Source organism: Mastigoproctus giganteus, chromosome 3, assembly GCF_048544385.1.
Source record: "Mastigoproctus giganteus isolate SK-2022 chromosome 3, ASM4854438v1, whole genome shotgun sequence".
NCBI classification, from domain to species: domain Eukaryota; kingdom Metazoa; phylum Arthropoda; class Arachnida; order Uropygi; family Thelyphonidae; genus Mastigoproctus; species Mastigoproctus giganteus.
The window spans coordinates 194397767-194425661 of NC_143577.1; the positions used below are offsets into that span (position 1 = coordinate 194397767).

General features: G+C 35.8%; 1 protein-coding gene across 1 annotated transcript; it reads right to left on the bottom strand.

The window, feature by feature from the left end:
- Positions 1-273: 273 nt before the first annotated feature.
- On the bottom strand, positions 274-27895 carry LOC150088540 (molecular chaperone MKKS-like). The gene is made up of 4 exons (XM_090370223.1): positions 26866-27895; positions 20016-20197; positions 10590-10700; positions 274-714 (listed from the first exon to the last, which is right to left on the bottom strand). Exons 1-4 carry the CDS (start codon positions 27893-27895, stop codon positions 274-276), a joined length of 1764 nt encoding a protein of 587 aa, XP_090226349.1.

Sequence of the window (27895 nt, forward strand, 5' to 3'; positions counted from 1 at the left end):
TCTCTGAAACTATAATATTCTTGACAACTTTCAAAAAAAAAAAAAAAATCGTGGAGGGCTACCAATCAGTCCATTTATTTCCTAATGTTACAGACACAAAAAAATGGAAAGGGCTAAAATTTGGTGGGGTGAAAGAACTGTGTATGTCAAATTAAGAGTTAGAGGAAGAGCATTTTTAATGATATTTATAACAAGAATGAAGAATTTTTGTTTCTTGTAATTTTATTAATATATAATCAGGCCTTCAATAATTGAACTTAACACTAGGGATATTTAATTCTTATCTATAATACATATGGCAGTTCTTAGTAATAGTGAGGCAGTTTCAAAGGCAACTTTATAGGCATTAAATCGAGCAGATGCTTCATCAAGTATAAGAGTTTGACCTGAAGTAGAAGCGATTATTTGATCACTCTTTGTTGTATTTACATCTGGCAGTTGCTGAACTTTACCCAAAAAGTTCCACTGGTTCTGAGGAATATCTTTGGCATACAATTTCTTGCACATACACTGATCACTTCCACTAGGAAAGTTATCACATTTAAGCTTCCAGAGATGATGGTGAATACTATCAGTTACTAAATATGACTTGGGAATCTGGAGGAGAGATGATGCCATCTCGTGCAAGCAACCTATAAAATTATTGACGACCTCTAATACTTGAATCTGTGGGCAACCTAAGATGGCAGCAATTCTGGACAGATCATTTTCTACCTATATAATATGACAAACAAAAATTGAAATGTTTAATAAATGGCAGTTTTTACCATAATATTTACTGTATACTAAGAAAAAATTATGATAATTAAAAGACTGATGCAAAAGATGATAAAAAATTAACCTGAGAGTAAAAGATTGTCAATAATCATTTTTCCCATCGAAGATAGTCTTCCTGAACAGAAAATGTACTTAGTTAAGTTTGGGGGGGGGGAAGTAGATTTAGATGAAACTGTTCCACTCTATTTCTACAGTCAAATTGCCTACTCTTCATCCCAGGAAAACACATGTGGATGCAAATTCACACTTTGTGAGATGAAGCCATAAAGCTGCCACAAAAAGTGGTAGTTTTATGTGCTGGTAAGTTAACTGAAATAAAAACTGTTAAAATAAAGTTGTAAACTTTTCTGGCCTCTACATCCAAATTTATTTATTTTGTAGTTATCTTTCTGAGCTTCGGTTCATTATGTGAATGTGTACCACATAAAATGTTTTTTGACATTTTATGGAAATGCATCCTCTATTCAATTGCTAATCAGTCATCAAGTGTACATTTTCTTCAGGATTTCCTCATGAAGATATGTTGTATAGTTTGATAAGTCAACATCTTCGCACAGAGCTTCATTGAACTCAAATTCAGTATGCTAGTTAACTACAATGGCATAATGAATTTAAGATATGCAGAAGAATGCAACAATCATATTACGGTCTGAGGCTTCAAATTCTTATAACATAGCCATTTTTATATTTTTTACATTTTTTTTTTATTAATCAACAATAATTAGTTATATAATATTGAGAAAAATAAATTTATATCAAAAGGGGAATAAAGTATTTACTTCCAATACAAAATCTAATTATTGGATATTTCAGGTGGAAATTATGCATAGATGGAAATTAGATACTTTGTGGTATGTTCCTACTACTTCATCAGTGATTGCTCTCACAATGCACAGACTGGCTAAAGGTTTGATATAAAATCTTATATGTATGTGATCATGTAGGTGATCTCTGTGTAAAGATCACCTGCATGAAACCCCATTGTGTTGTTTGTAACAGTGAAGTAACAATGACGGCAATCATTTGTAATACTCTTTCACACAATAAAATGCATTTAACAAAATCAGGTGGTTAAATTAGCGTTAACTAATTAAACCATTTGACCATTTAATTAATTCACAGATTAATATAAAAAAAAACTTCTCTATAATCTACTGTCTTCTCTACAAATCTGCAGAAGTGTTTTAACCCATGCATGTCATGAATATTCAAATTTAGTCATTTTACCTATTTTAGTATAATGGAAAAAAAAAGTCTGCCCTTCTCCTGTGGAATCAGTTACAGAACTAAAACTAAAAAAAAGTGTGTTCATGAATTATAAATTTTTTGAATCATTTGTCCAATTCAACAAAGAAATTTTTATTGCCAACTGTTCTGTATGCCTTAGATCAAGTATGCAATCTAACATCAAAGAAAAACATTTTGTTCTCTTGTTTTATATGTACTAAATGTACTAAAATGGAGCTTCACCATACTAGGTCTGTTCAAAAAATATCCAAATTACTACGATATAGTGAAAATAAGCATTCTTACGGGATGAGCAACTTAATCCCCCTCTGAAACACTATCATTTGCCATTCAGTGTCATTCTGAGACAAAGCTTAGCCCAATACACCAATGAGCCAAAACATTATGACCACCTACCTAATATGATGTTGGTCCTCCATGTGCAGCCAAACCAGCTCATACCTGGCAAGGCATGGATGCTACAAGATTTCTAAATATGTCTTGTGATATCTGGTACCAACACGTAATCAGCAGATCCTTTAACTCCTGTAAGGTCTGTAGTTGAGACGCCTCAGATTGGAGTTGCTGTTCCAACACAAACCACAGATGCTTGATGGGATTGATGTCTGGGGAATTTGGAGGTCAGGGAAGCCTTCATGTTCCGTGAACCACTCTCGAACAATCTGGGTGGTGTGGCATGGCACATTATCCTGCTGAAAGACAGCACCGCTAGAGGGGAAGACCGTTGCCACGAAAGGGTGTACCTGGTCAGCAATGATGTTTAGGTAGTTAGGTGGGTGGTAGATGTCAGAGTGCCTGGCATATGGATGACTGGACCCAGGGTATCCCAGCAGAACATCGCCCAAAGCATGACACTGGCTTGTTTTCATCCCACAGTGCATCCACCAAGTGCCATCATTTCCACAGGTAAACAACGCACATGTACCCAGCCATCCACACGGTGCAACAAGAAACATGATTCATCAGATCAGACGACTTCCAATCACTCAAGGTCCAGTTTTGATGCCCGCGTACCCATTGTAGGCACCATTGCCATTGAACTATAGTCAGCATGGGTGCTCGGAGTGGCTGCGCAGACCCATTTTCAAGAAGGTTCGTTGTACTGTGTGTTGTGATGCATTACTCCCATCACCAGCATTCCAATTACTGGTGAGTTGTGCTATAGTTGCCTTTCTGTTGCCACGTACCATCTGGGAGCGGCTTTGCTCACCACGAGCATCAATGAGCCGTGGTCGTCCAACACCTCACTGGCGGTTCGTGGGTTTCGTCTCCTCAGACCACTTTCAGTAGGTACTAACCACAGCTGATTGTGAGCATCCCACCAGCCGTGCTGTTTCAGATATGCTCTGACCCAGTCGTCTGGCCATTACAATTTGGCCTTTGTCAAACTTGCTTAAGTCCACTGTCTTTCCCATCTGAAGAATAAGAGTAACACTGATTAACAGAGCTCAGTATCAGGTGTTTTTTATACCGTGTCCCGACCCGCACATGTGCCATAGTTCACCTGCAGTTGCTTCGATTTGCATAACGACTCACTGGTCATAATGTTTTAGCTCATCGGTGTAATTGTCCCACTCCTGGAAGATTGATTTTGAAATCACCAAAAGTTGAGCTGCCATATTACTTTGATTACATGTTATCAAACTGACATTCTTTGAGGTCTAAGAAATAAAAAAAAAGTCTAAGAAAAAAAAAAAAGTTGCACATAGCTTTAGCATTAGCATTAGCATTAGTAGAGGCATTTGATGCAAGAAAGCAAGCTTATGCAGCATCAGCCAAAAAAAAAAAAAAAGTAACATAAATAAATAAAAATAACCACTTCCACTTCACCCCTCTGTTCGTTCGAAATACCTGTCGAGCTGAGCCTTAAACTTATTTAGGCTATCAACTTCCACGACAAGGGATGGAAGTCTGTTCCACCCACCAACCACCCGCTGGCTAAAGGCAAATTTCCGCACATCTATCCTACATCTGTCTTTCCTCAATTTGAATTTATGCCCTCTCAGGTGATTTTTCTGAGCTAGAGGAAGAATCCCATCAGCATTGAGCATGCTCAAACCATTCAAGGCTTTGTACACCTCTATCAGATCACCCCGCTGGTGCCTAGTTTCCAGACACTGTAATTTGCAAAACTTAAGCCTTTCTTCGTAAGAGAACCCCTTTGTCCCATTCACCAATCTAGTTGCCCTTCTCTGTACTCGTTCCAGCAGCTCTACATCCTTCCTGAAATGAGGCCTCCAGGCCTGTATACAGTACTCTAGGTGTGGCCTGACCATTGCCTTATACAAGGGAATAATCACCTCCTTATCCCTGCTAGAAAAATTCCTATATATCATTGACAATACACCATGAGCTACTCTTGCAGCTCGTCTGCACTGCTCAGAGAACTTCATATCTGCCTGCACCACCACCCCCAGGTCCCCTTTCATTCTCTACCACTGTCAGTGTAGTACCACAGAGTTGATACGTTGCTCTGGGGTTGCTGTTTCCCATATGTAGTACTTTACATTTGTCAATGTTAAACTTCATTTGCCACCTCGAAGCCCATCTGCTCAACCTTTCCAAATCCTGTTGCAGCAGCATAGTGTCAGTAGTGTCCTTGACAACCCTGCCAACCTTCGTATCGTCTGCAAACTTGGACATTAAGCCTGATATACCATCATCAATATCATTTATAAATACAGAAAACAATAAAGGCCCCAATACTGAACCCTGAGGGACTCCACTAATAACATTAGTCCACGATGAGCAGTGTCCATTGATTACCACTCTCTGTCTTCTCCCCCTCAACCACCCCTTTATCCATAGCAGCAACTTGCCTCCAATGCCACACTGCTCCAATTTGTGCAGCAGTCTTCCATGTGCAACAGTATCAAAAGCCTTTCTAAGATCCAAGTATATAATATCAAAGTTATTCCCTGCATCCAGTTCTTTTGTGACTGCATCATAGTATCCAATCAAATTGGTCAGGCAGACTTCCCCTTAACAAAACCATGCTGTGTCCTAGCTATAACTGAAGTCTTGTCTAGATGATCCTGCAGTGCTTCTTTCACCAGTGCCTCCATTAATTTTCCGGGAACAGAAGTTAAACTCACAGGTCTATAATTACTTGTGTCAGCCTTTGATCCCCCTTTGTGAATTGGGGTCACATTTGCACATCTCCAGTCAATGGGTACCTCCCCTGAGTCCAAGGAAGCTCTCATAATTATGGCTAAGGGTTTGCTTACCTCCTTTGCTGCCTCCTTTAATATAACTGGATAGATCCCATCCACCCCAGGTGCCTTTCTTGTGTTTATCTTCAACAATTTCTCCTCCACTTTGCTCTCAGTTATTACAAGATTCTCTAGCTTACTGCTAGAGTTGAATACACCTCTGGCATTCCCCTCGCTGAATAACTCCTCATGTGTGAATGTCGATGCAAAATATTCATTTAGTTTGTTAGCTACCCGAGCAGGGTCATCAACAGTTGACCCATCGATCTCAAGTGGACCAATCTGATTCATCCCCTTCCTTCTAGAGTTTACATAAGTAAAGAACTCTTTGCTGTTTTTCTTCGCATCCCTTGCCAAGGATCTCTCGTAATCTGCCTTCGCCTGCCTAACCTCCTTTGTAACTTGGTTACAGATCAACTTGTATCTATCATAGGCGTCCGTGTCACGTGTTAATTTGTATGTATCCCATGCATTTTTCTTCTCTGCCATATGCCTCATTAGTTCATCTGACAACCATTTAGGCCTAAACCTTGAACAATATTTCTTAGTTGGTATGTAAAGCCTAGTAGCTTCCACGATAAGTTCTTTGAATGCTTCCCATTTTGAATTTGCTGTTGGCAATATCATCAGTTGATCCCACTGTATAGAATTTAAATACTGTCTCAGTCCATTGTAGTCACCTTTACGAAAGCAATACCCCTTCCCTTTACCCCTAATGGTAGTTACCTCTTTGAGTAACTCCCACTTCAGCACACTGTGATCACTGCCACCAAGTGGTTCATTTATCTGCAGATTCTTAATGCATGAAGAATCACTACTGATAATCAAATCAAGAGTATTACTCCCTCTAGTTGCCTCCCGAACATGCTGATGTAGAAAACAATCATCCAATAAATCCACAAAAGCCTTGCTACTGTGTGAGTGACCAGCCCCCAAATTCCAGCCAAATTCCAGTCATAACGACTCACTGGTCATAATGTTTTAGCTCATCGGTGTAATTGTCCCACTCCTGGAAGATTGATTTTGAAATCACCAAAAGTTGAGCTGCCATATTACTTTGATTACATGTTATCAAACTGACATTCTTTGAGGTCTAAGAAATAAAAAAAAAGTCTAAGAAAAAAAAAAAAAGTTGCACATAGCTTTATCTGGTGAATATAGCTGTCCAGATTGTAGTCACTTTCAACAGACTTCCTACCCTGAAGAAGAAACACACTATGCTTCATCGCAGTACATGCTGTTGTCTCAACCTTGAACAATGGAGCAGAAACTTTTTGAACAGACTTCAAACTGCACACTAGTAACTCTGTCACTAATTACAATGTTTTAAATCTGTTTTAATCAACCATCAAAACATGCTGGATAAATTTTTAAATGATGAAGATATGCTGTATTTCACTATTTTCTTAATACCAATGTTTCTTCTGTTTCATACGAATACAATTATTTTGAATGCTGACAGAAGATAGAAAACACACGATAAGAGAGTATGTAATTACACAAGGTGTTTCAAAAGTATGTGCAAAAAATTCTGACTGTATTTTAGAGTCCAAAATAAGTTTGCTATGTTTGCTATTTGGTTTTTAGGAGCATTAGCAACTAAGGCCATATTGCTCCGGGAATATGTGGTGGTCATTCCCTGACCTTTCCGCATCCTTCGTATTGGTGGTGAAGGGCTCGAACTCCGGTCTAATCAAGAAGAGTGTGCTACGCACTGCTGCTCCTTCCCACCTGGCTACGGAGGCACCTCCAAAATAAGAAAGAATGAAATCATCTAAATGTGTTCAATCTTGAACAGTTATAGAGCCATGGCTGTTTGAATTTAAAAAAAGGCCATGGAGGAAAATAATAAAAATGCATAAAAAATGAATATGAAAATAACAGAATAGGCAGACTTGTACCTAGTATGAATAAACATTTTACTAAGAATGAGGATGCTTATTCTTATTTATTCTTTGAATAGTAAAAAGCACTATTACAATATACTTTTCTTGCAATAGTTGTTAGGTGGATATATTGTCTGAAGCAAAACTGATAGTTAAAAAGGAGTAAAATGCTGTAAAAATCATAGGTAATAAATTAAGAAGAGTTAAAGGAAAAGAGGGAATTACAGGCTGTAGTTCAGCAGTGGAGAAAATGCAAAGTGGCAAATATTCAGAAAAGTAAATATCTAAAGACTTGACGTACACAATGTACAGATTTACTGGCATACCTGTACTGGTATCCAAAAAAAAAAAAAAATTTGGAGGCATTAGTTTTGGAACAACCTCCCATATATTTCATACAAACACCATCATTTCTAATGCTTACATACAAAACATATAGAAGGAATATTTGAAACGTTTCTAGCTTACAATAGAAAGAATGAAACAATCAGTCAGAAATTAATCACTTTTATTCAATACAGTCATCTCCAAGGTTTACTCAATTCATGCACTGTTCCTTCATATTTTCTAGATTTCTTACATATTAACCCCAGGGGCTCACATCTGGTGAGTATGGGCTTGGCACACCCAGGGTCCTGAGCTGGATATCACCATTCTTCTGTGTCTTGGTGATTCCCTTCTACTTCTCTCTCTCTTTCTGGGTAACTCGGAAATTTTTTTTTTTAGCTGGTGCAGCACAAGCCTCAGGCTTCCTTGCACTATATGGCTAGTAGTAATAATAATAATAATAATAATAGAATCACTGCTTGATACTATTTCTAACTATTTCTCTGTTGCAGAAACTATTCCTCTATTTACCTGCATTTCTTGGGGTTTCTTCTTAAAGTTATGCTGATTCTGAATATGACCTTAGTTTTTGGATAGAATCAATGGCTTGTGCAGAAATGAAAGATAATTAAATATGCAATAATACTACATCAGATTTATGAACAATGTGTAACTTCTATACAGAATAATGTATTAAACTTAATGTAGCAGTAATGTATTGCTACAAGTAAAAGAGACAAGTTTTTTCTTTCAAGAGAAGTTAAGCTAACAGACCTGTTAGCATAGCTCCTGTTATGCTAAAATAATGGAGTCATTAGTACATTAATCTAGGAGTACTGCTATCCATATGCTGCACCTTGCATTTGTCAGTGTTAAACTTCAGTTGCCATTTCTCAGTCCATGAAAAGCAATGTCCATTTAAAACCACTCTCCATCTTCTAGTCAACCCTCCTTTTATTCAGAACAGTAACCTGATGTTAACATTACTGCCCTTTCAATCTGATTGGATGCTATGAATAACAAAGGAACCAGATGCAAAAAATTAATTTTGATATCATAAACTGGGATTTCAGGAAAGCTTTTGATATTGTTGCATAAAAAAGAATGCTGTACAAACTGAAGGGTAGTAACATTAAGGTTAAGTTACTGTTCTGAATAAAGGGAAAGTTAAGTAGGAAAAGACAGAGCAGTTTTAATGGATATTGCTCTTTATGGACTGTTATTAATGGAGTCACCCAGGGTTCATGCCGGGGCCATTGCTTGTTTTCTATATTTATTAATGATACTGATGAAGGTATATCAGGCTTAATATTTAAGTTTGCAGATGATACAAAGGTTAGCAAGGTGGTTAATGAGAGTAATGAAGGTACGCTGCTGCAACAAGATCTAGAAAAATTAGACAGATGGCTGAGAAATGGCAACTGAAGTTTAACACTGACAAATGCAAAGTGCTCCATATGGATAGCAGTAACCCCAGATTGATGTACCAACTGTGTGGTACTACACTCAGAGGGTAGTGGAAAATGAAAAAAAAGCTGGAGGTAATTGTGGAGTCAGATAGGGAGTTCTCTAAGCAATGCAGACATGCATTGCTTATGCAGGTATGCTGCATAAGCTTGCTTTCTTGCATCAAATGCCTCTACTAATTCTAATGCATTGCTCAGAGGATGACCATTGCCTTTATAAGGCGATGGTCAGGCCATACCTTGAGTACTGCGTACAGGTCTGGAGGCCTAATTTTAGGAAGGATGTAGAGTTGTTAGTACAAGTACAGAAAGGGGTAACAACACTGGTGAGGGGAACAAAGGGGTGCTCTTACCAAGAATGCGCTTAATTTCTGCAAATGGCAGCATCTGGAGATTAGGTGCCTGCGAGGTGATTTCACTGAGGTGTATAAGGCTTTATATGGTTTGAGCAGGCTCAATGCTGATGGGATTCTTCCTCTTGCTCAGATTACAAACCTGAGGGAGCATAAACTCAAATTGAGGAAACAGTTGCAGAATAGATGTGCAGAAATTTGCCATCAGCCAGTGGGTAGTTGATTGCTGAAACAAACTTCCATCTGTCATTGTGGAAGTTGATAACTTAGATAAATTCAAGGAAGAAGTGGACAAAACGTTTGGAGCAAATGGATGGGTGAAATGGGAAGTGTTATTTTTCTTATTTTTTTTTTTGGCTGATTCTGTAGAAGCTTACTTTCTAGCAACATATGCCTCTGCTAATGCTGGCAGGACAGCTCGTGGTATTTTAACTATGATATACAGGAACTTTGCTAGCAGAAATAAGGAAGTGATTATCCTATTCTATAAGGCCATGGTTAGGTTGCATCTTAAGTACTGCATACAGGTCTGGAGGTCTCATTTTAGGAAAGATGTAGATTTGCTGGAATGGGGAAGAAAAAAGCAATGAGATTAGATATTGAAACAAAAGAGTTAAAAATTCTGCAGATTGCAAAATCTGGAAACGAGGCACCTGTGAGGTAATCTGATTGAGTTGTTTAAGGCTTTGAATGGACTGAATAAGCTCACTTCTGATGGCATTCCTCCTCTTGCTCAGACTACACACATGAGGGAGGAATAAATGAAATTGAGATAGGATGGTGAGAAGATAGATGTGTGGAGGTTTGCCTTCAGCCAGTGGGTGGTTGATTGTTGGAACAAACTTTCATCAGTTGTTGAAATGGGTAGTTTGAATAAATTCAAGGAAGAACTAGAAAAATTATTAGAGGGGATGGACATGTGATATGGGAGTATTATATTTTTGGATGAAGCTTTATAAGCTTGCTTTCCTGCATCATATGCCACTACTATTAATAATAATAATAAAAGCACATGTACCTGCAACCTTTAAATTGCAACCTTTTATTTATATGGCAAATCTTTTTGAGATTTGCTATATATAGTAACAAAAGTGAAACCAATACAATCATTTGTTACAATGGAATAGGTAAAACAAAGAGTTTAGCACAAAAATAATGCATACAATGGCTCATACTAACTACATACTTTTATAGTGTTGCATTGGCACTTTTTTTTTTTTTAATTTGTAATATACAGTTATAAAACATATTCTTGATTTAATTAAGTACAATATGTTAAACAGTTCAATTCAAAAATCACTTAAAAAAAAGTATTCCTACCTTATTCTTTATAAAATCAGCCAAATTAATTTCAGTGCAGCCTGCTCCATAAAAAGCCTCCTGTTTTTTCACTGACCTATACAAGGTATCAACTGCTTGTTTGAAAACAACCTGTGGAAATCACATTTTCAGATCACAGACTAATAATATTGACATACTGCATCTTGTAATTAATAATGACTTTATACAATGAGGGGACACAAGCAACATAAACGAAATTTGGTTTTTCATAAACATAATTCATAGCTCCATGGTTTAGCACTATTTAAAGCATATACAAATCATGAAAAAATATTACAGTATATATACAGCAGAATTCTAATTATCCAAAACAACTGTAACTGAAGTCATTGCAGGTAGCTGGTTTTTACAGATTCTAAATGCACTCAACCTACATTATAAAAAGATAGCAGAAGGGGGAAAAAAAACATCAATGAGAGAAAATTAAGAGTAATTTGCATTTTTTACATATTACATACTTATACAGCTTAAAAATAATTGGAAATGTTCTACTGTTTGTGAAAGATGTTTTTCATGCTGCAAGGTTCTGCATTTTCACCAAACACTTAAATTGGTTCTCATTCAATACTTGAAATTAGCCCATCTAGTAGTGATCTGAAGGGCATTAACGCTTTGCTGAATGTTAGCTTCCATGATATGTATTCAGCAAAACATCACTTCTTTACTTTATTTCTTTCTGATTAAGATTAGCATTTTTTGATGGGACTATTTCCTCATCTGTCAAAAAGTAATACTCTGGATCATTATGAATACAACCTACAATTCGAGTGCAGTCATGTTTTGTCTTTAATTTGGTGCACTGCTGTTTCCTTTGGGCAGAGAGTAGCCAACACTGTGTATTTGTGTATCAAGAACAGCACTCCCTCTTATATGGGTTTGATGATGCCAAATATAAAAGGGAGGGGATGGGAGTTCAGAAACAGAGTTAATATGCCAGTATCTGTGTATATGTGAAGGATGGGCTCCCCACAGAGGGGCCCCTATCTGCTTGACTTCCTATTTCTAGGTGGAGACTGCCTTCCTATTGCCCACCCTCACCTTCTTGCTCTGTTCCCTCCCTCTTCACTGTCACCCCCCCCCCAATTTCACATCTTCCCTTTCCAGTGATATTTTTGAGCCCTCCCTGGCAAGTTAAGCCACAGACCAGGATCATCTCCAGCCAGAGTCTTTCCTACCAACCCGGCTGCCTCCCCAAGGCGGTGGACCGAAACACAGGGTCCCATTAGGGGTCCCGGTAGCTAAATGCCGGATAAACAGCAGACCAACATAACTCAACACTATACTACGCAATTGACATTTTTGAGCCCTCTCTGGCAAGTTAAGCCACAGACCAGGATCATCTCCAGCCAGAGTCTTTCCTACCAACCCGGCTGCCTCCCCGAGGCGGTGGACCGAAACACAGGGTCCCATTAGGGGTCCCGGTAGCTAAATGCCGGATAAACAGCAGACCAACATAACTCAACACTATACTACGCAATTGTACACTGAAATTCACACTATCTGTGTATATGGATTTAATTTTTATTTTGAGGCTTTTTTTTTTTTTTTGAGAAAGTATCAAGTACTTAAATCATAATCCTGATATTAATAATTACTCCCTGTCCTAGTCTGTTATACTTCTGTATATGTTTTTTGTCTGATTTTAAAAATTTTATCATTCTTATGATGTGAATAACTGCTATGTCCACCCTTATGCATAACTGAATATTACATGTGGTTTGTGACTAACAACATGTAAAGATTATGAAAGGTTAAAACCTATTAAAAATTGAAAGTCATGTTGAAGTAACTTGCCAAATATATCATTTTGGGTAGATGAATAAATGGGGGAGAAGGGCAGTGATGTTTCCTTACATTCAATCAAGGAAACCCACTCAGCTAACACAAAAAATCAGAGCATCATGTGCAAATTTACTGAGGTCTTTTATCATATAAACCAACAGAAATAAGGATAGAGTAATCATGTCCCCACTGGCAACATTTGCTCAACATCATGCCTTCCCCCACCCACCTCTCATCTAAAACCTCTGTTCACAACTGCAATCAGTGTGTCACATTTTAATTCTTCAATAGTATGTGGATTATTCCTTTAGCCAGCTGGAAATTTGCCTTTAGCCAGTGGGTGGTTAATTGCTGGAACAAGCTTCCATCTGTTGTTGTGGAAGTTGATAGGTTAAATAAATTTAAGGAGGAACTGGACAAACATTTAGAGGGAATTGTTGTGTAAATTTTTTTTTTTGGCTGATGCTGCATAAGCTCATATGCTTGCTTTCTTGCATCACATACCACTATCACTACTACTACTATTCCTGGAGACACTACCCTTCAAGAATCCCCACAGGATATAATCACAGGTAGGACTCAGATCCAGTAAGCAGTACACAAGATTACTACTCACTGGATCTGAATCAGAGAGCAATTAAACAAGACTATTCAATTCCATGTTTATTTGCACAAGAAACATTCTATTGCATTCATAATCATGTTCAAAGGAATCTTGAGTGAGTTTCAGGCAGCATTCTGCATTAGCCATATCATTCAGGAAGACCAGTGCAATGATTCCAGCTAAGGAAATTGCATGCCAGACAATTCATTTTTGGACTGTAGAGGTTCTCACTGCACCGTACATGCATTTATTCTGTTTATTGATGTAGCAGCTAAGGTTGAAGTGCATTTGTTTGGCAAACCACATCTGGTGCATAACAGTTGCACTGTGTTCTTGATATTGATGGAATAAATCACAGAACGCTGATCATCTTTCTTTTTCAAGATTAGTCAGGAATTGTTGCATTTTGTAAGGAAACAAGTTTAAGCTTGCCAAAAAATGTTTAAAGCGGATGTTAGTTTCAAGTCCAGCTGTTGCAACAGTCATTTTATAGACTTCTTTCTATTACTTATTGTCTATCACAAACCCAGAATGTTCAAACGTCTTTACTAACCTTGATACTGTTGCTCTTTATGGCCCTTTTCTGCAACCAAATCTCACTTTAAACTCATACTGCATTTAAAAAAAAAAAACGACACTTTGATAAAATCTTTCACACAAAAAACTCACAACTCAATAATGCATTCCCCCTTGCTTATAAAATCTCTCATTAAGATGCACTACACTACTTACTAGTGAAAAAACTCCCATAGTTTACACATTAATGACACCAACCTCACCAATGCCAGCCCAATACATCAAAAATTTAAGCATTCAAAACTGCTGCATCTTTTCTTATGATCCTGTAGAACAACACAGCAGCCCATAAAACATCAAGAATGGGACCCACCTAAAAAGAAAACATTTCCAAAAGAATCTCCAGAACTAGCCAGATTCCTTCCAGTTTACACAACGGTTTTTCAAAAGAGTGCAACAGAACCACTAGACAGGCACTAATTCAGGATGATGTCATGCCTGTAGGTGTGATAAACAATTTATTAGCACTGCCATAAAATAGATCATTGCTAACTGGGTGCTGTATACTGGTTGCCATGAAAATAGTTACAACAAAGTTGTAACACAGAGTGGCCATACTGGAGTATGAAAAAGACCTAACCTCTTTTTTTTTTTTATTATTACATTGAAAATTTTTCTGCAGTCCTGGTGACTTAATATGAAACAAATCTAGCACCAGCAAAAGTTGTTTAGGATTAGAAATAAGGCAGCTAAGGTGTCAGTATATATTTTTGAAAAGCACATACTCTATGATTGGTTAACCTGATGGATGAAAAACCTGAGTTTTGGGGGGAGGGGAATTGAACCCCCCAACCCAAGGTAAACTAACCCATCCATGGTGTGAAGAAGGCCCATAAAAATTCTTTTGTTTCAAGGTTTGAACCCAGACCTTTTTTCACTAGTGTGACAGAACAATGATTATAACCAGTGTGCTAGGCTGCATGGGCTTAAAGAAGTTGAAATAAGCAGAATCAGTGAGAATTCAAGATCAGCATATATTCACAACATCCACAAATATAAAATAAACAGACGGAGTTACTACAACAGTTCTAGCCATTTGGTAGTCTACATAAAATTAGTCAGGACACCAATATTGATAAAAATACAGTGTACCACCTTCTGTAGAAGCCCAGCTTGGTTAAAAACTTCTTCTACAGATATGAAGCCTTTCATGTGACTCATAAGAATTCAAAACCTATTTTCCCAAAAAATGTGGCAGCATACTGTTGCATAATCTCAGATACTGGTGTGACAAAAATTCTCACTATCACTGACAGTCAAACATAGCCAAAAGAATAGCTTCATGACAACCATTTGGTATTTCCTATTTGAAGTTTTCTATTTCTGTCATAACTTAATATAGCATCCCACTTGTGAGGTATGGATTAAACCTCTCCACCAGGTAGCTAAATCTATATTCTGTTCATACACAACCACAGAGATTAGAGGAGTTTACAATTAGTTTTTTGACATGACAAGAAAATTATCATTAATCAAAGCAGCCACATGGAACTGAACTATGCATGAACTACATAAAGTGGTCCTGTGATTAACAATATGCATCTCACTGGATCCTATGCATTTTATTAATGATGAAAGTTTCAATTAATGATATAAGCACAATTACCATTCGAGTATTATATTCAGCCAAGAAAAGTGCTCATAAGCACTACAATAATTTTTGGCTATTCAAAGCACTCAAGTTCGAGTGCATTAATTTTCAGCAAATCATGGTGGTTTGAAGTTATGCAGTTGCATTTATCAGCACTTAGAACCTATTTCTCTTTGTGTATTCTTCCTTTTAAGTGCAAACATCCCTCTGTGATTTTTATAGTTTTGCTGTGATTGTACATATACTCTGATTTTCATAAATTTGTTGCAATTTTACCAAATTAAATCAATGGCGCCAAAAGTGAGTGCAAAATAAAAGAAAAGAAAAGCAGAAATCAATTTATGTGCAAATGAATGAAGCAAGAATTATTTCAAAATACAAAAACATCTGAAAACAACATGAAAGTTATGCAAAAATGATCATCATGCAATGATCTTTTTAGTTAAAGGTAAGAATTTTTTTGTCAATTTACTGTATTAATTTAGGGTTACCATCTGTCCCTCTTTTAACCGGATTTGTCCGCATTTTTTGTCTAAAATTTTTGTCCAGGTGGATTTTTATAAATTTGCCTAAATGTCCGGATTTTTATATTATACGCCATTTTTTTATGCAAGCTCAACGAAAACTACCGAGTTACATTATACAGAATCTTTTTTGGAATAGGAGATGATTCTTCAATTCGAATTTCCGTGTTGACAATTAGGCGGAAGACCCTGACGACGCTCAGTTTAGTGCATTGAGATTGTTACCAACCCATGCCTGCTTCAGAATTTACGCACATATAAATTTTATATAGTCTAGCAATACAATATTTTAGTTTAGAGAGTAGATAACGCGTGAAGATCAGATGGTGTGCTAGAAAAAGATATATAAATTACAGAAATTCCAGCATGTCAAATAAATATTGACAGTTAGAGGGGCTGTTTTCTCTAGAAACTGAAAACGTGGATTTGAGCTGTGTGCACGCCAAACTGATCGAAAGTGCGTACTGTCGACTAAATTTGGTATACTTATCAATGATCCAATCAAGAGGAAGACACTAGTTTATTTAATACCAAAGTTTACCTTTTTTTAAAATACTGTTTTTCACTTTAATTACAAAAATATTTATTATCCATCTTTATACCTGTAGGTACTTTTCTGCAGTTAGGTTAGTTTAGTTGTGAATGTAAAATATAACCTAACCTTAATAAAATTTATGCTTCACTACTTACAATAAAAAATATTTATTATTACAGTAAACCCCTGCTATTCGCGGTATCTGTATTCGCGGTCGCCGATTTAATATAAAATGAAACCTAAAAAAATGTGAATTTTAAAGCGCCGTGAAATTTTTCGCCATAAAAAAACATGGGTGTGGCTAAAATTCTTTCCCGGTCAAAACAGCGCTCAGTGGGTGGGGGTAGAGGGGTGACAAAATCGCGGGCGTGGATGTTTCTCGCTAATCCTTGTTCAGTCTGTGTTATGCGCTTTTCATGGAAGGTTTCGTCGTTTGCTTTTAATTTATATGCTTATAAATAAATTGAATAAAAATTTATCAATTTATAAGTTTATATGCTTACAAAAGTACCGTTTTGCAGTGTAAAACAGACTTTTTCGAGTGTGTTAACGGAAGAAAGTGACTTTATTGTGGACAAGTTCTTTCTAACCCGTACAAAAATATGGCTAGAATAACAAGGGAAATGTAAAAATATCAAAGAAGGTGATGACATTAGCGAATAAAATTGAGTTATTAGATAAAATTTCTAATGGTGAAAGTGTCTCCTAAGTGGAAAAACATTATAAAATCAATGAGTCAACGGTACGATCAATCAAAAAATAGGAAGAAAAAATCGGCCGTAGTGTCCGTGAAAACGCGATAATTGCTTCAAAAATTTGCTCTGTAACTCGTGATGTTAAATTTTAAAAAAATAGAAAAAGCTTTGAATCTGTGGATAGAAGACCGAACTCAAAATAAAATTCCGTTAAGTTCACTCATCATTCGTGAAAAGGCAAAACTCCTTCTTCAACACTTTAGCGAAACTGGTGATAGCACTGGCGGGATAAGTTTTTTTTGCTAGCAAAGGTGCTGGTTTGAAAGATTTGTTTGAAATTTCTAATAAATATTACATTTAATATTAAATTGTTTCTTATTTTCATTTGGATGCCATATGCTATGTACTGTCTATGTACATAGTCATATTATGAAGGTACATATAATACATACATAGACAAAATTTTAGACTAGTTTTTCTTATATATTTCATACTTTGGAACGGAACCCCTTTATTACTATGGGAGCCATAACTCAGTATTCGCGTTTTCGGTATTCGCGGCATTTCTCAGCAACGTATACCCCGCGAATAGCGGGGGTTTACTGTATTTCAATTATAAAAATTAATATTATAAAGACTATACTTCCCCTAAAATGTCTAAAAGGAAGTGCATGCTTACAGAAGAGATGAAAAACAAATTTCCATGTTTTGTATCTGGCCGAGAGGAATGGGAAGCTGAATGTAAAGTTTGCAGAATGGGGATATATGTTTCAGTAGCCAATAAAGGGGTTGGCGATTTGAAGCATCACATTGAAACTGAGAAGCACAAGAAAGCAGTTCAAGGTGAGGCCTCTTCGGGAAAGATTACAGAATTTTTTTGTCAAAGCTGTCGGTAAAATAGAATATGATCTGGCTGCTGCAGAGGGTACCTTTGCTTTTCACACTGTTAAACATCATAGTAGTTAAATATCAATGGATTGCACAACTGTCATGTTAAAAAATGTATTTTTTGATTCTGAGATAGCAAAAAGATTTTCCTGCACTAGAACCAAGACAGAAGCCATTGTAAACTTTGTACTTGCAAATCATTCTCTTAATGTTACTGTAAAGACTTTAAAAGAAAAGAAAATTGCATACTGTGGGGTCTCAACTGATGGAAGTAATCATGGTTCTGAAAAAATCTTCCCATTGATTATTTAGTATTTTGATGTAAATGAAGGAGGGGTACAAAAAAAATTAATTGAATTACAGAAGAAGCCTAATGAGACTGCAGATACCATTTCTACGTATGTTAAAGAAACTCTTGAAAAAAGTGGTTTGTGTGAAAAATGTATTGCATTCACTGGGGACAATCACAATACAATGTTTGGAGGACTGAGGCGAAATGAAGAAGGGAATAATGTCTTTGCAAAATTAAAGAAATTGTTGCATAACAAGACTTTGATTGGAGTGGGCTGCCCTGCACATATTTTGAACAATTGTCTTCAGAATGCCACAGAACTTTGGGAAGTTGATGTAAAGAACATTGTTTTTAAAATTTACCAGTATTTTCATAATTATACAGTCCAGACTGAAGAGCTTAAGGAATACTGTGAGTTTGTTGAGATTGAATATAGACAGCTCCTTTCTCACAGCAAGACGAGATGGCTTTCATTATTTCCAAGCATCACAAGACTCATAGATATGTTTCCAGCTTTACAGGCTTATTTTCTGTCCCAAGAAAAACCTCCCATTGTGATTAAAAGGTTCTTTGAAAATGGATTTAGTGAGATTTATCTTTGGTTCATGCAATCACTTATGAGTGTATTCCATACACACATACAACGAATTGAAAGGGAAAGAAACTTAGCTGCAGAAGTGCTAGATGTCTTAGTCTCAGTGAAAGAAATTATCTTGAAACAGATGGATCACAACCTTATGCCATTAAGAGTAAAGGAAATGCTATACAAAAAAACATGATGAAGGACTTGTACTTGAATGTGAAAAATTTTCTAGTGATACAAAAAATCTGTATAGAAATTGCATGGAATATTTAGATAAGTGGCTTCACCATACGAAATCCATTTTCTGTTTTATGTGGATGAAAATAAATGCAGTACCAAGCTGGAACGATGTAGAATGTTCTATTTCCTACTTGATTGACAAAGGGGTAACAATTGATCATGTTAAGTGGTTTGACCAATAAAAATTGGAAGAATTTTTTGAGGGTCAAATGAATAATAAAGACTTTAAAAACATGCTTATACATGAAAAGTGGGCCAAATATTTTAGTAATTCAAAAAATATTGAATTCCATTCAGAATTGTTGAAAATTGCCCAGTTTTCCTTTGCAATTCCTCCTCACAATGCAAATGCAGAGAGAGTATTCTCTCTAATGCAAAGTCAGTAGATGAAAGAAAGGAATAAATTAAATGTCAATTCTGTAAAAGGTATTATTTTGTTTTTGCAGTACAATTTCAAACATATGTCATGCGTTGATTTTTACACATATTTGAGAGGAAATCCAGAACTATTGAAAGAAATAATTTCTCAAGACAAATATGAATGTACTAATCCTAAACATCAGTAAATGTGGTTTTCATTGTCTTTATTTTATTATTTGCATAATATTTGTCCTCTTGTCCTCTTTTTTTAATTCAAGATGAACTTTTTGTCCTCTTTTATTCACCCCAAAACATGTAAATGTCCTCTTTTTATGATTGCAGAAGATGGTAACCCTAATTAATTACACATATATTTAACAATGTTAGTATAAATATTTATTTACTAATACAAAATGTTCAAATACCATACTATATCATAAAGTAAAGGTTTTCTGTGAAAAAGTTCAACTTCCGATGGTCCTGGAATGGACTAAGTTTTTAACACATATTACATATATTTTATTAATAATAATTTCAGTTTACAATTGTTTTTATGGAACCAATTACAATAATTAATTGAAAGACCACTATATTACTGTACTTCCATATTGACTGCTCAGCTACGTGTTTCCTGGTAAAAAGATATTTACATACATATGATGACAATTATGAAATAAAACCTATTTACACAGAAAAGGAGAAGAGAAGAGTATTTTATTCATAAACTTTAATTACCTTTGTTTCCTCAACCATTTCTTCTGTTTGATTACATACTAGTAAACTCCAAACGCTATGATTTTCATTGTGCAACTGAATATAATTCTTCTTTGCTATACTAATGCAGTTCATTTGTGTAATGTAGCCATACACATTGCAGCGGTCACTGGACAGCAACAGAGATTCCTGAGGTATGGCACCTAGAGAAATATGCAAAATATATTTATTTAAAAAATATCATTAGGGAATAAAATAATAATAATAATAACTTTGAATTGAATATAGTACTGGCAATTTTGAAGGGAAAACATATTTTCATCATTCTGAATGCTTCTTTAAACATTTTCATCCTTTTAATGATGGATAATGGCACTTTAAAATAACAGAATGAATGTAGGAAAGACGTCAGTGTCATTGACACAAGCAGAGTAACACTTATGAATAGGACTGAAAAAATAAATATAAAAAAAAAAAAAGAAAGCAGGACAATTCACAATGTTATGTTTAGAATTTAAAGAACAAGAACATTAGATGATGTATGCAATTTCTGTGGGGAAGGGTGGAATTGCACTGAAAAAGAAAGCTGTAAAGCAGTTGTATTTTGTTAACATTCACACATAAGCCTAACACACAAACAGTATGTTTTTAATATGGTTTACTTTGAGAGTATTTATAATACAATATACACTGAGTGGCCACTTTATTAGGTATGCCTATGAGGTGTTGAAAGTATGACATAGGCATGCTTTTGACTTGATACTCTTTGTTAATTCAACTGCTTCCCACAGTTACAAACTGTTTGCAGATCCCTCTATTCCAGAGAGCATTCCTCCCTCATTTTACAGGTTTGTTGTTTGTTATTTGGTTTTTAGGAGCATTAGCAACTAAGGCCATATTGCTCCAGAATATGCGGTGGTCATTCCCTGACCTTTTTGCATCCTCCGTATTTGGTGGTGATGGGCTCGAACCCCAGTCTAATCAAGAAGCGTGTGCTATGCACTGCTGATCCTTCCCACCTGGCTAGGGAGGCACCTCATCCTACAGGTGTTCGATCTGATTGAGATCTGGTGATTGGGGAGGCCACTGCAGTAAGCTGAATTCACTCTCATGTTCTTGGAACATGAGAGTGAATTCCATTACCAAGATGCATCTGTACAATTCTGGCCTTGTGACATGGCACATTATTCTGTTAGACGAACCCATTCACAGATGGATACACTATAGATAAATCCCATGAAGGGATGTATGAGGCCAGAAAATTTGCAGATAACCTGTGGCATCAAAATGTTGCCCCATCAAGGGAGACCAATGTGCACCAGGATAACAAGAAACATTCCCCACACCGTTACATCATCACTACCAGTCTGCATCACTGACAGGATGGGTCCATGGACTCATGCTGTTTCACCGTATTCTGATCCTATCATCAGCATGACACAGCAGGAACTGGGATTCATCAGACCAGGCAATGTTTTCCCAGTCCTCCACTGTTCAGTGTTTGTGACCACCAGCACCACAGAGCCAATTCCCATAATTATGTGCTGAAAGCTTAATTGCTCCACCCCTCCATCTTACTTTTATTCTTCTTTATATTGTTTAACCTTACACTCTGACTTTGTCCTCTGCAACATAATTCATGTTTTATAATGAATTCTGAGGCTTGGTTGCTTTGCACCTCTGATGTTACCCTTACTGAACTTTATATTTTAATTTTTTTTTCTCTTATAATTATTTTCAGTTTCATGTATATATAGCTTCACTAGGATTACACTGCTTTACATCACCTTAAGTTCACTCATTACCTATTGATTATTTTCTTCTTTGCTTTGAGGGAGGGGGTATAGTTACATGTTACTTAGAACAATTTAATCTTCCATCTTTAATCTTCCACCTGTTCTGTTACTGATTCCTCATAAGGGCCACAGTTATTCAGTAAGGTTGCCTGGTTTGCCAATTTCTCTAATTTTCAAAACATTATGATCTTTTGCAGTAGTGTGGCCTTTTGAGTAGAACTGAATAAATCAACCATCAATCGTTCTCCCTGCATTTCATTTCACTTTACAGCTATTTGTTAGACAGGCTGTTATCATCAGTATACTGGAAACTTACTGTAACAAATCAAGCCTTAATTGATTCTGGTGCCTATTAAGGAGGGGCAACATTCTAAATTTAGTATTAGTAATGGCCACATGGTGCAAGGAAGCCTATGTCTTATGCTGCACCAGCAAAATAAATATATAAATAAAAAAAATATATATATAATAATAATAAGAAAATAAAAAAAAAATAGTAATAACAAGAGAAAAGGAAATAGACAATCTATGCGTTTCCCTCCTCCCATAGGTAATTATCCAGCTGACCTTTGAATTTCTCCACTGTCAAACTCTATCACCCACATAGGTAACTTATTCCAGTAATTTATAAGTCGCTGGCTAAAATAAAACTTTCTGCAATCCAGTCTAAACAACTCTCCCGTAACTTGAAATTATGGCCCCTAGTTCTAGAATCGTTAATAACCGTGAAAATTTAGTCCTTATTCATTTTACTTATGCCTCTCAGAGCCTTAAACACCTCAATCAAGTCTCCTCTAAGGTGCCTAGTTTCCAAGCTGTGCAACCCACATATTTGAAGTCTTTCCTCATATGGATGCCCTTTTGCTAATCTCACCAGGTGAGTTACCAGTCCTTGGACCCTTTCAAGAAGCACAATGTCTTTCTTTAGGTGTGGTCTCCATACTTGAACACAGTATTCCAAGTGCGGTCTAACAACAGCCTTATATAATGGGATTATGATGTAATTATCTCTACTAGCAATTGTTCAATAAATCATTAATAGGACACCATGGGCCATCATTGCAACCTGTCTACAATGCTCGGAGAATTTCATGTCTGACCATATCGTAACACCCAAGTCCCTTTCCTCCACTACTGGTTTACTTCAACTCCACCAAGTGTATAAGTTATTTTGGGATTACTGTTCCCCAGGTATAATACCTTATACATTGCTCAATTAAAACATAGTTGCCATTTTTCTGACCATTCTCTGCTTGCTGAATTGGCCATTATTATTATAGAAAAAAACTAATAATAATAATAACATTATTATTATATCATTTCTCCTTGATAGGGAGGTCCACCCCGTGATGATTACTGGTACTGGTAAGTAAACTAAATCAAAAAAGTAATTAATGAGTTTTCTGATATCAGCATTCTCCAGAATATTATATTCTTATTTTTTTATTTCTATGCACTGTGAAGTAACATTTTCTGATGCCTCTTTTGAACCAAGATGTTGATGGATCAAGTCTTGAACTGTAAATCAGAAATCTATTCAAGTAAATAGTCATTATAAGAGCCCTTTTATATTTTTATCCAAATAAATAATATCCAACAAGTTAATTTCGTTTATTTATTTATCTAAAAAAAATTGTATTTTACTTGAAACTACTTTCAAGATTGTCCACCCAACCCCACAATCATCTCAAGGTCAAAGATTTTGAAACGGTAACAACTCTTAATTCAACCTGAAAACAAGGGAAAAAGTTAATGTAAACACTTGCCCAAATCGCTTTGTTTTCAAGTTACAGCCTATTTTGTGTTCCAATAATTACCCACCTTAACTTTAAAGGAAGAGCCCAAAATGGCCACCTTGAATTTCAATACACACCTGAATGCACCTAGTGATAGACCTTGACTGACTGGTAAATTCGAAAATTTCAGGCTTTGCTCTGATTTACTGGGATCCTTGTTATACACACTGGCAAAGGATTTCGAGGTTGTCAATGGATGTAGTTAAGTGACTACCCAGGCCATCTGAAAGCTGTAATTTAACAACACCCAATGATAAAAATTTAGTGATTAAGGTCTAGGGAATGTTGTTATTATTGTAGGGTTTTAGTCATCAGCAACTCAGGCTATATTGTGCAGTATACAATATGTCTATAAACTGAATGTGTTCTGTAATCGGTTTGCTGGACAAAAAATCACGTTATCCTCGGCTGAGCTTTACTAACTCAGCCACATTTGAAAAAAGCCCATAAAAATTCCTCAGGTTGCTGATGTGGTTTGAACTCAAGTCTTTTCCACCCGTCTAGGGAGTGAAGCTGTGGTGGGCACAGAATGTAGCCTCCAAAGCCTATCCATTTATCTGGGAAAAGTTGATTCAAATAGTCTCTGACTAAACTAAAATGAGATGGAGTACCATCATGCATAAACCACATACACTACATCATGCATCAACCACTACATCAGACAGCAAGAGAAAATTCATTAACTAAATTGCACAACTGATTCGTTAAAAAATTGGAATAAGATTCTCCAGTTAACTTACTAGGAAAAACAAAAAGATTAATTAAGCAATCAGCAATAATCCTGTCAATGCATTAATGTTGCTGGCATGCAGATTCTCTTTTTTCCAATGATAAGCATTGTAAAAATTAATCTTGTCATTTTGTGTGACATCTGCCTCATCAGAAAACAATACAGAGGTTAGAAAAAGAGGATCAAAAGCATACTGGAACAATATAAAAAGCCTCTCAAGGTGAGAAATCAAATCTTCAGTAAGGCTTTATTATCTTTGAATGTGATACAGATAAAGCTACTGTTTCTGTAAAATTCTCCAGACAGTTACAGGTCCTACAGCCTTTGCTACTGCTACTGCTAGCCTTAAGGATTTGCCACCGAAATTTTCCTTTGTACGATTCACAACCCACTCCTCAAACCTAACAGTTCTGGTACTGATTGGTACCATCCAAAACTAGCTTGTTGAATTTGCGTGTATCACAGAGACACTGATCTTACCTTGAAAATTTTTCTTATCTAACAGATAGTGATATGGAAGCCTTTTCACGTATGGATGTCTTTCTCTGGCCACGTTACACTCAGCAAATCCACGTGGTAAGCATCTGGTCACTTCTCCGTTTGAATGACCACACTGCCACTTCAAATGCACCCCATCACTTAATAGCACAAAAACTTCAAGGGTTTTTTCAATATTTACAGGTCTTCAATCACTACTGAAAATGTGACCTGCACACCCTGTTATTAAACAGCATGTATATGCATGTGCATATAGATGAGTGTGAGTGTGTTTATTTATTTGCACTGTATACTATACCACTTTTTTTTCTAAATTTTTTTAACATGAGGTCCACAATAATTTCTCAAATTTCACTATCAAGATCTCCAATTCTTATTAAGCAACAAAAATTAAAAGAAAACTGAAGAAATTATGTACAGATAATCAACAGAATTTGAAATTTAAGTGTAAAAGTACTATATTGAAAATAACTTATGGATTACCAGGGGTCTGTGGGACAGTTTGAAACCACTGCTGTAGAGCATATAACACTTAATCATGTAGTGCTGAGAAGGTTACTATAATGTTTTTTGTTACATAATTTTTCGTATTTCATTATAAACACAACTTCCAAGTTTTCCCAAGCTAGCAACAGCCAAGAGAATAAATCGATTGGAGTACGCTTCCATTTAGCATTTATAGTTTTAATAAATGTAATTCAATTGGACATATTATTAGAAGGAATGAGTAAATGAATTGAATACAGATTTTTGTGTTTTTGGTTGATGCTCTATAAGTTTGGCTTCTTTGAACATAATTTTGCCAATACATAATTTCTAAACTATGTGACTCTTTATACGTCCCTTGGTTAAAACTTCCTTTTTTTTTTTTTTTTTTTTTGGCTAATAAAAAAACTTTAAAAATGGCTTAGTTTTAGGTAAATATGATATTCCATAAAAATCCATATTTGTATCAAATAACTGAAGTAAATAAACAGTTTCAAGCAAATAATAATAATTATGATATTGTTCAATATTATCTGATTAAATATTATGTTAATTAATCAACTGTAATTATTTCATTAATAACATTTAAAAGAAACTGAGGAATTTCATTGAATACAGATATTTAAATTAGTCAGAATTAGTCAAATAATTATAAGCAACATGATGGAAGGAAGCAAAGCTTATGCAGCAGAAGCCAAAAAAAAAAACAAACAAAACCACTTGTCTATTGCTGCCAATAATTTGTCTGAACCTCTTTGAATTTATTTAAACTACTCACTTCTACAACGCTAGGTGTAAGTTTATTTCAACAATCATTTACTCTTTGGCTAAATGCAAATTTCCATAAACTATTCTGCAACCGTCCTTTCTTCAATTAAAATTTATGTTACCTTGTGTGTGTATATCATATGAGAAAGAGTAATGTTGCCATCAGCATTTAGCTTACTTAACACTTTAAAGCCTTACACACTTCAATTAGGTTGCTATGTGAATGCTTAATTTCCAGAGATTGCAATTTACAGAACATTGTCTTTCTTGGTACAGATATCCTTTCATATGCCCCAACTAATCTTGTTGCTCTTCTCTGCACTTTTTCCAACAGATTAGTGTCTTTCAAACAAGGTTTCCAAACCTGTTTGCAGTATTCCAGATGAGACCTAACCATTGTCTTATATAATGGGATAATCACTTCTTCTTCCTTACTGACAAAGTTCTGCACATCATTCAGAGAAGCCCATGGACTGTTCTAGCAAACAGTTTTAAATGCTCAGAGAATTTCACACTAGACTGTACAATTACTACCCCAAGTCTTTCCTTATCAACTACCTTGGTAAGTTTAACATAACATTTGGGTAGTCTAGAGTTACCCAAATGGTATGTTATTCTGGAATCACTATACCCATATGCAGTTCCCGGCAGTGTAATAAATAAGCAATCAGAAATACAAGGGGAAAGAAGGATTTCTTTTCCATAATCTGTAATTTTGCCAGAGGCCCAAAGACTTAAAGACATATATTAGCTCTAAATTTGTTTATATATATATATATATATATATAGATAGATACCTGATAAGTGCTGGAGATGAAATGCTGCTTCAGCACCCAATCGCTCAAGAACAATAACATTGTTAAACTCTAAATGCCTTCTAAATAGTGGATGTATTACTTTCTGGCAAGCTACAATTTCTACTCTATCTTTAACAAGCAACTTTGCACACTCTTTCATGGTATTTAATATTTCATCTACTGCACTAAATCCTTGATGCAGTTCAATATCTACTGATGGAAACACAGTATCAGCAGCCAAAGACATTGTAAATAAAATAATTTTTACACCTTTTGGATCAACATTTTGGCATTTCTGGTTTAGTTTTCTCATTCTGGAATCACTTTCATCCATTGAAAGGGAACATGAAATTAGCAGTCCTGAAAATACTTTTGTTTCTTCAACTGTTGGTCCTATTTGTGTCACATATATCAGCCGTCCAAAGCATTGCTTTTCTGAATTAGGATGAGGTATTATATTTAAAAAGGCTTTTAAAATTTCTAAGCAAACTTTCAAGTCTTGGGAGTGTTTATTAACCAATATGGAACAAGCAGGTTTAGTTGACAGAACTGATTTTACAAGAGATAAAGGGAAATAAACTGTATCAAAATTGGTAGATATTCTACAAGCAAATTCTGGTGATTCCATGTATTTAATACACAATTCAATAAGATGATCATATGCATTTGAAATCAGTGATTGTGGAAGCGAAAGGGATGACAGACTTTCCAAAATAAGTACAGTTAATAAGGAAACAAAAATTCCACCATCATTATATAAGTTTAAATGATTTTTTGTTGATGACACAATTAATCTAGAAAATGGGTTTTGGATAGGAAGTTGGTGAAATAAGCGCTGAGCTGAAGAAGTTAAAATTACATCAGTGCCACTGTTATGCTGAATCATTTTTAACCTTGCATAGGGGCCATAGCAAGTTTTTAATGTGTTCTTTAAATGTTTCAAGCATTGTTGATTGCTTGGATTTCTTAAAGGATCCAAATAAATCTCGGAATTAACAGAAAGTGCAGCTGATGCACGTACAGTTTGCAT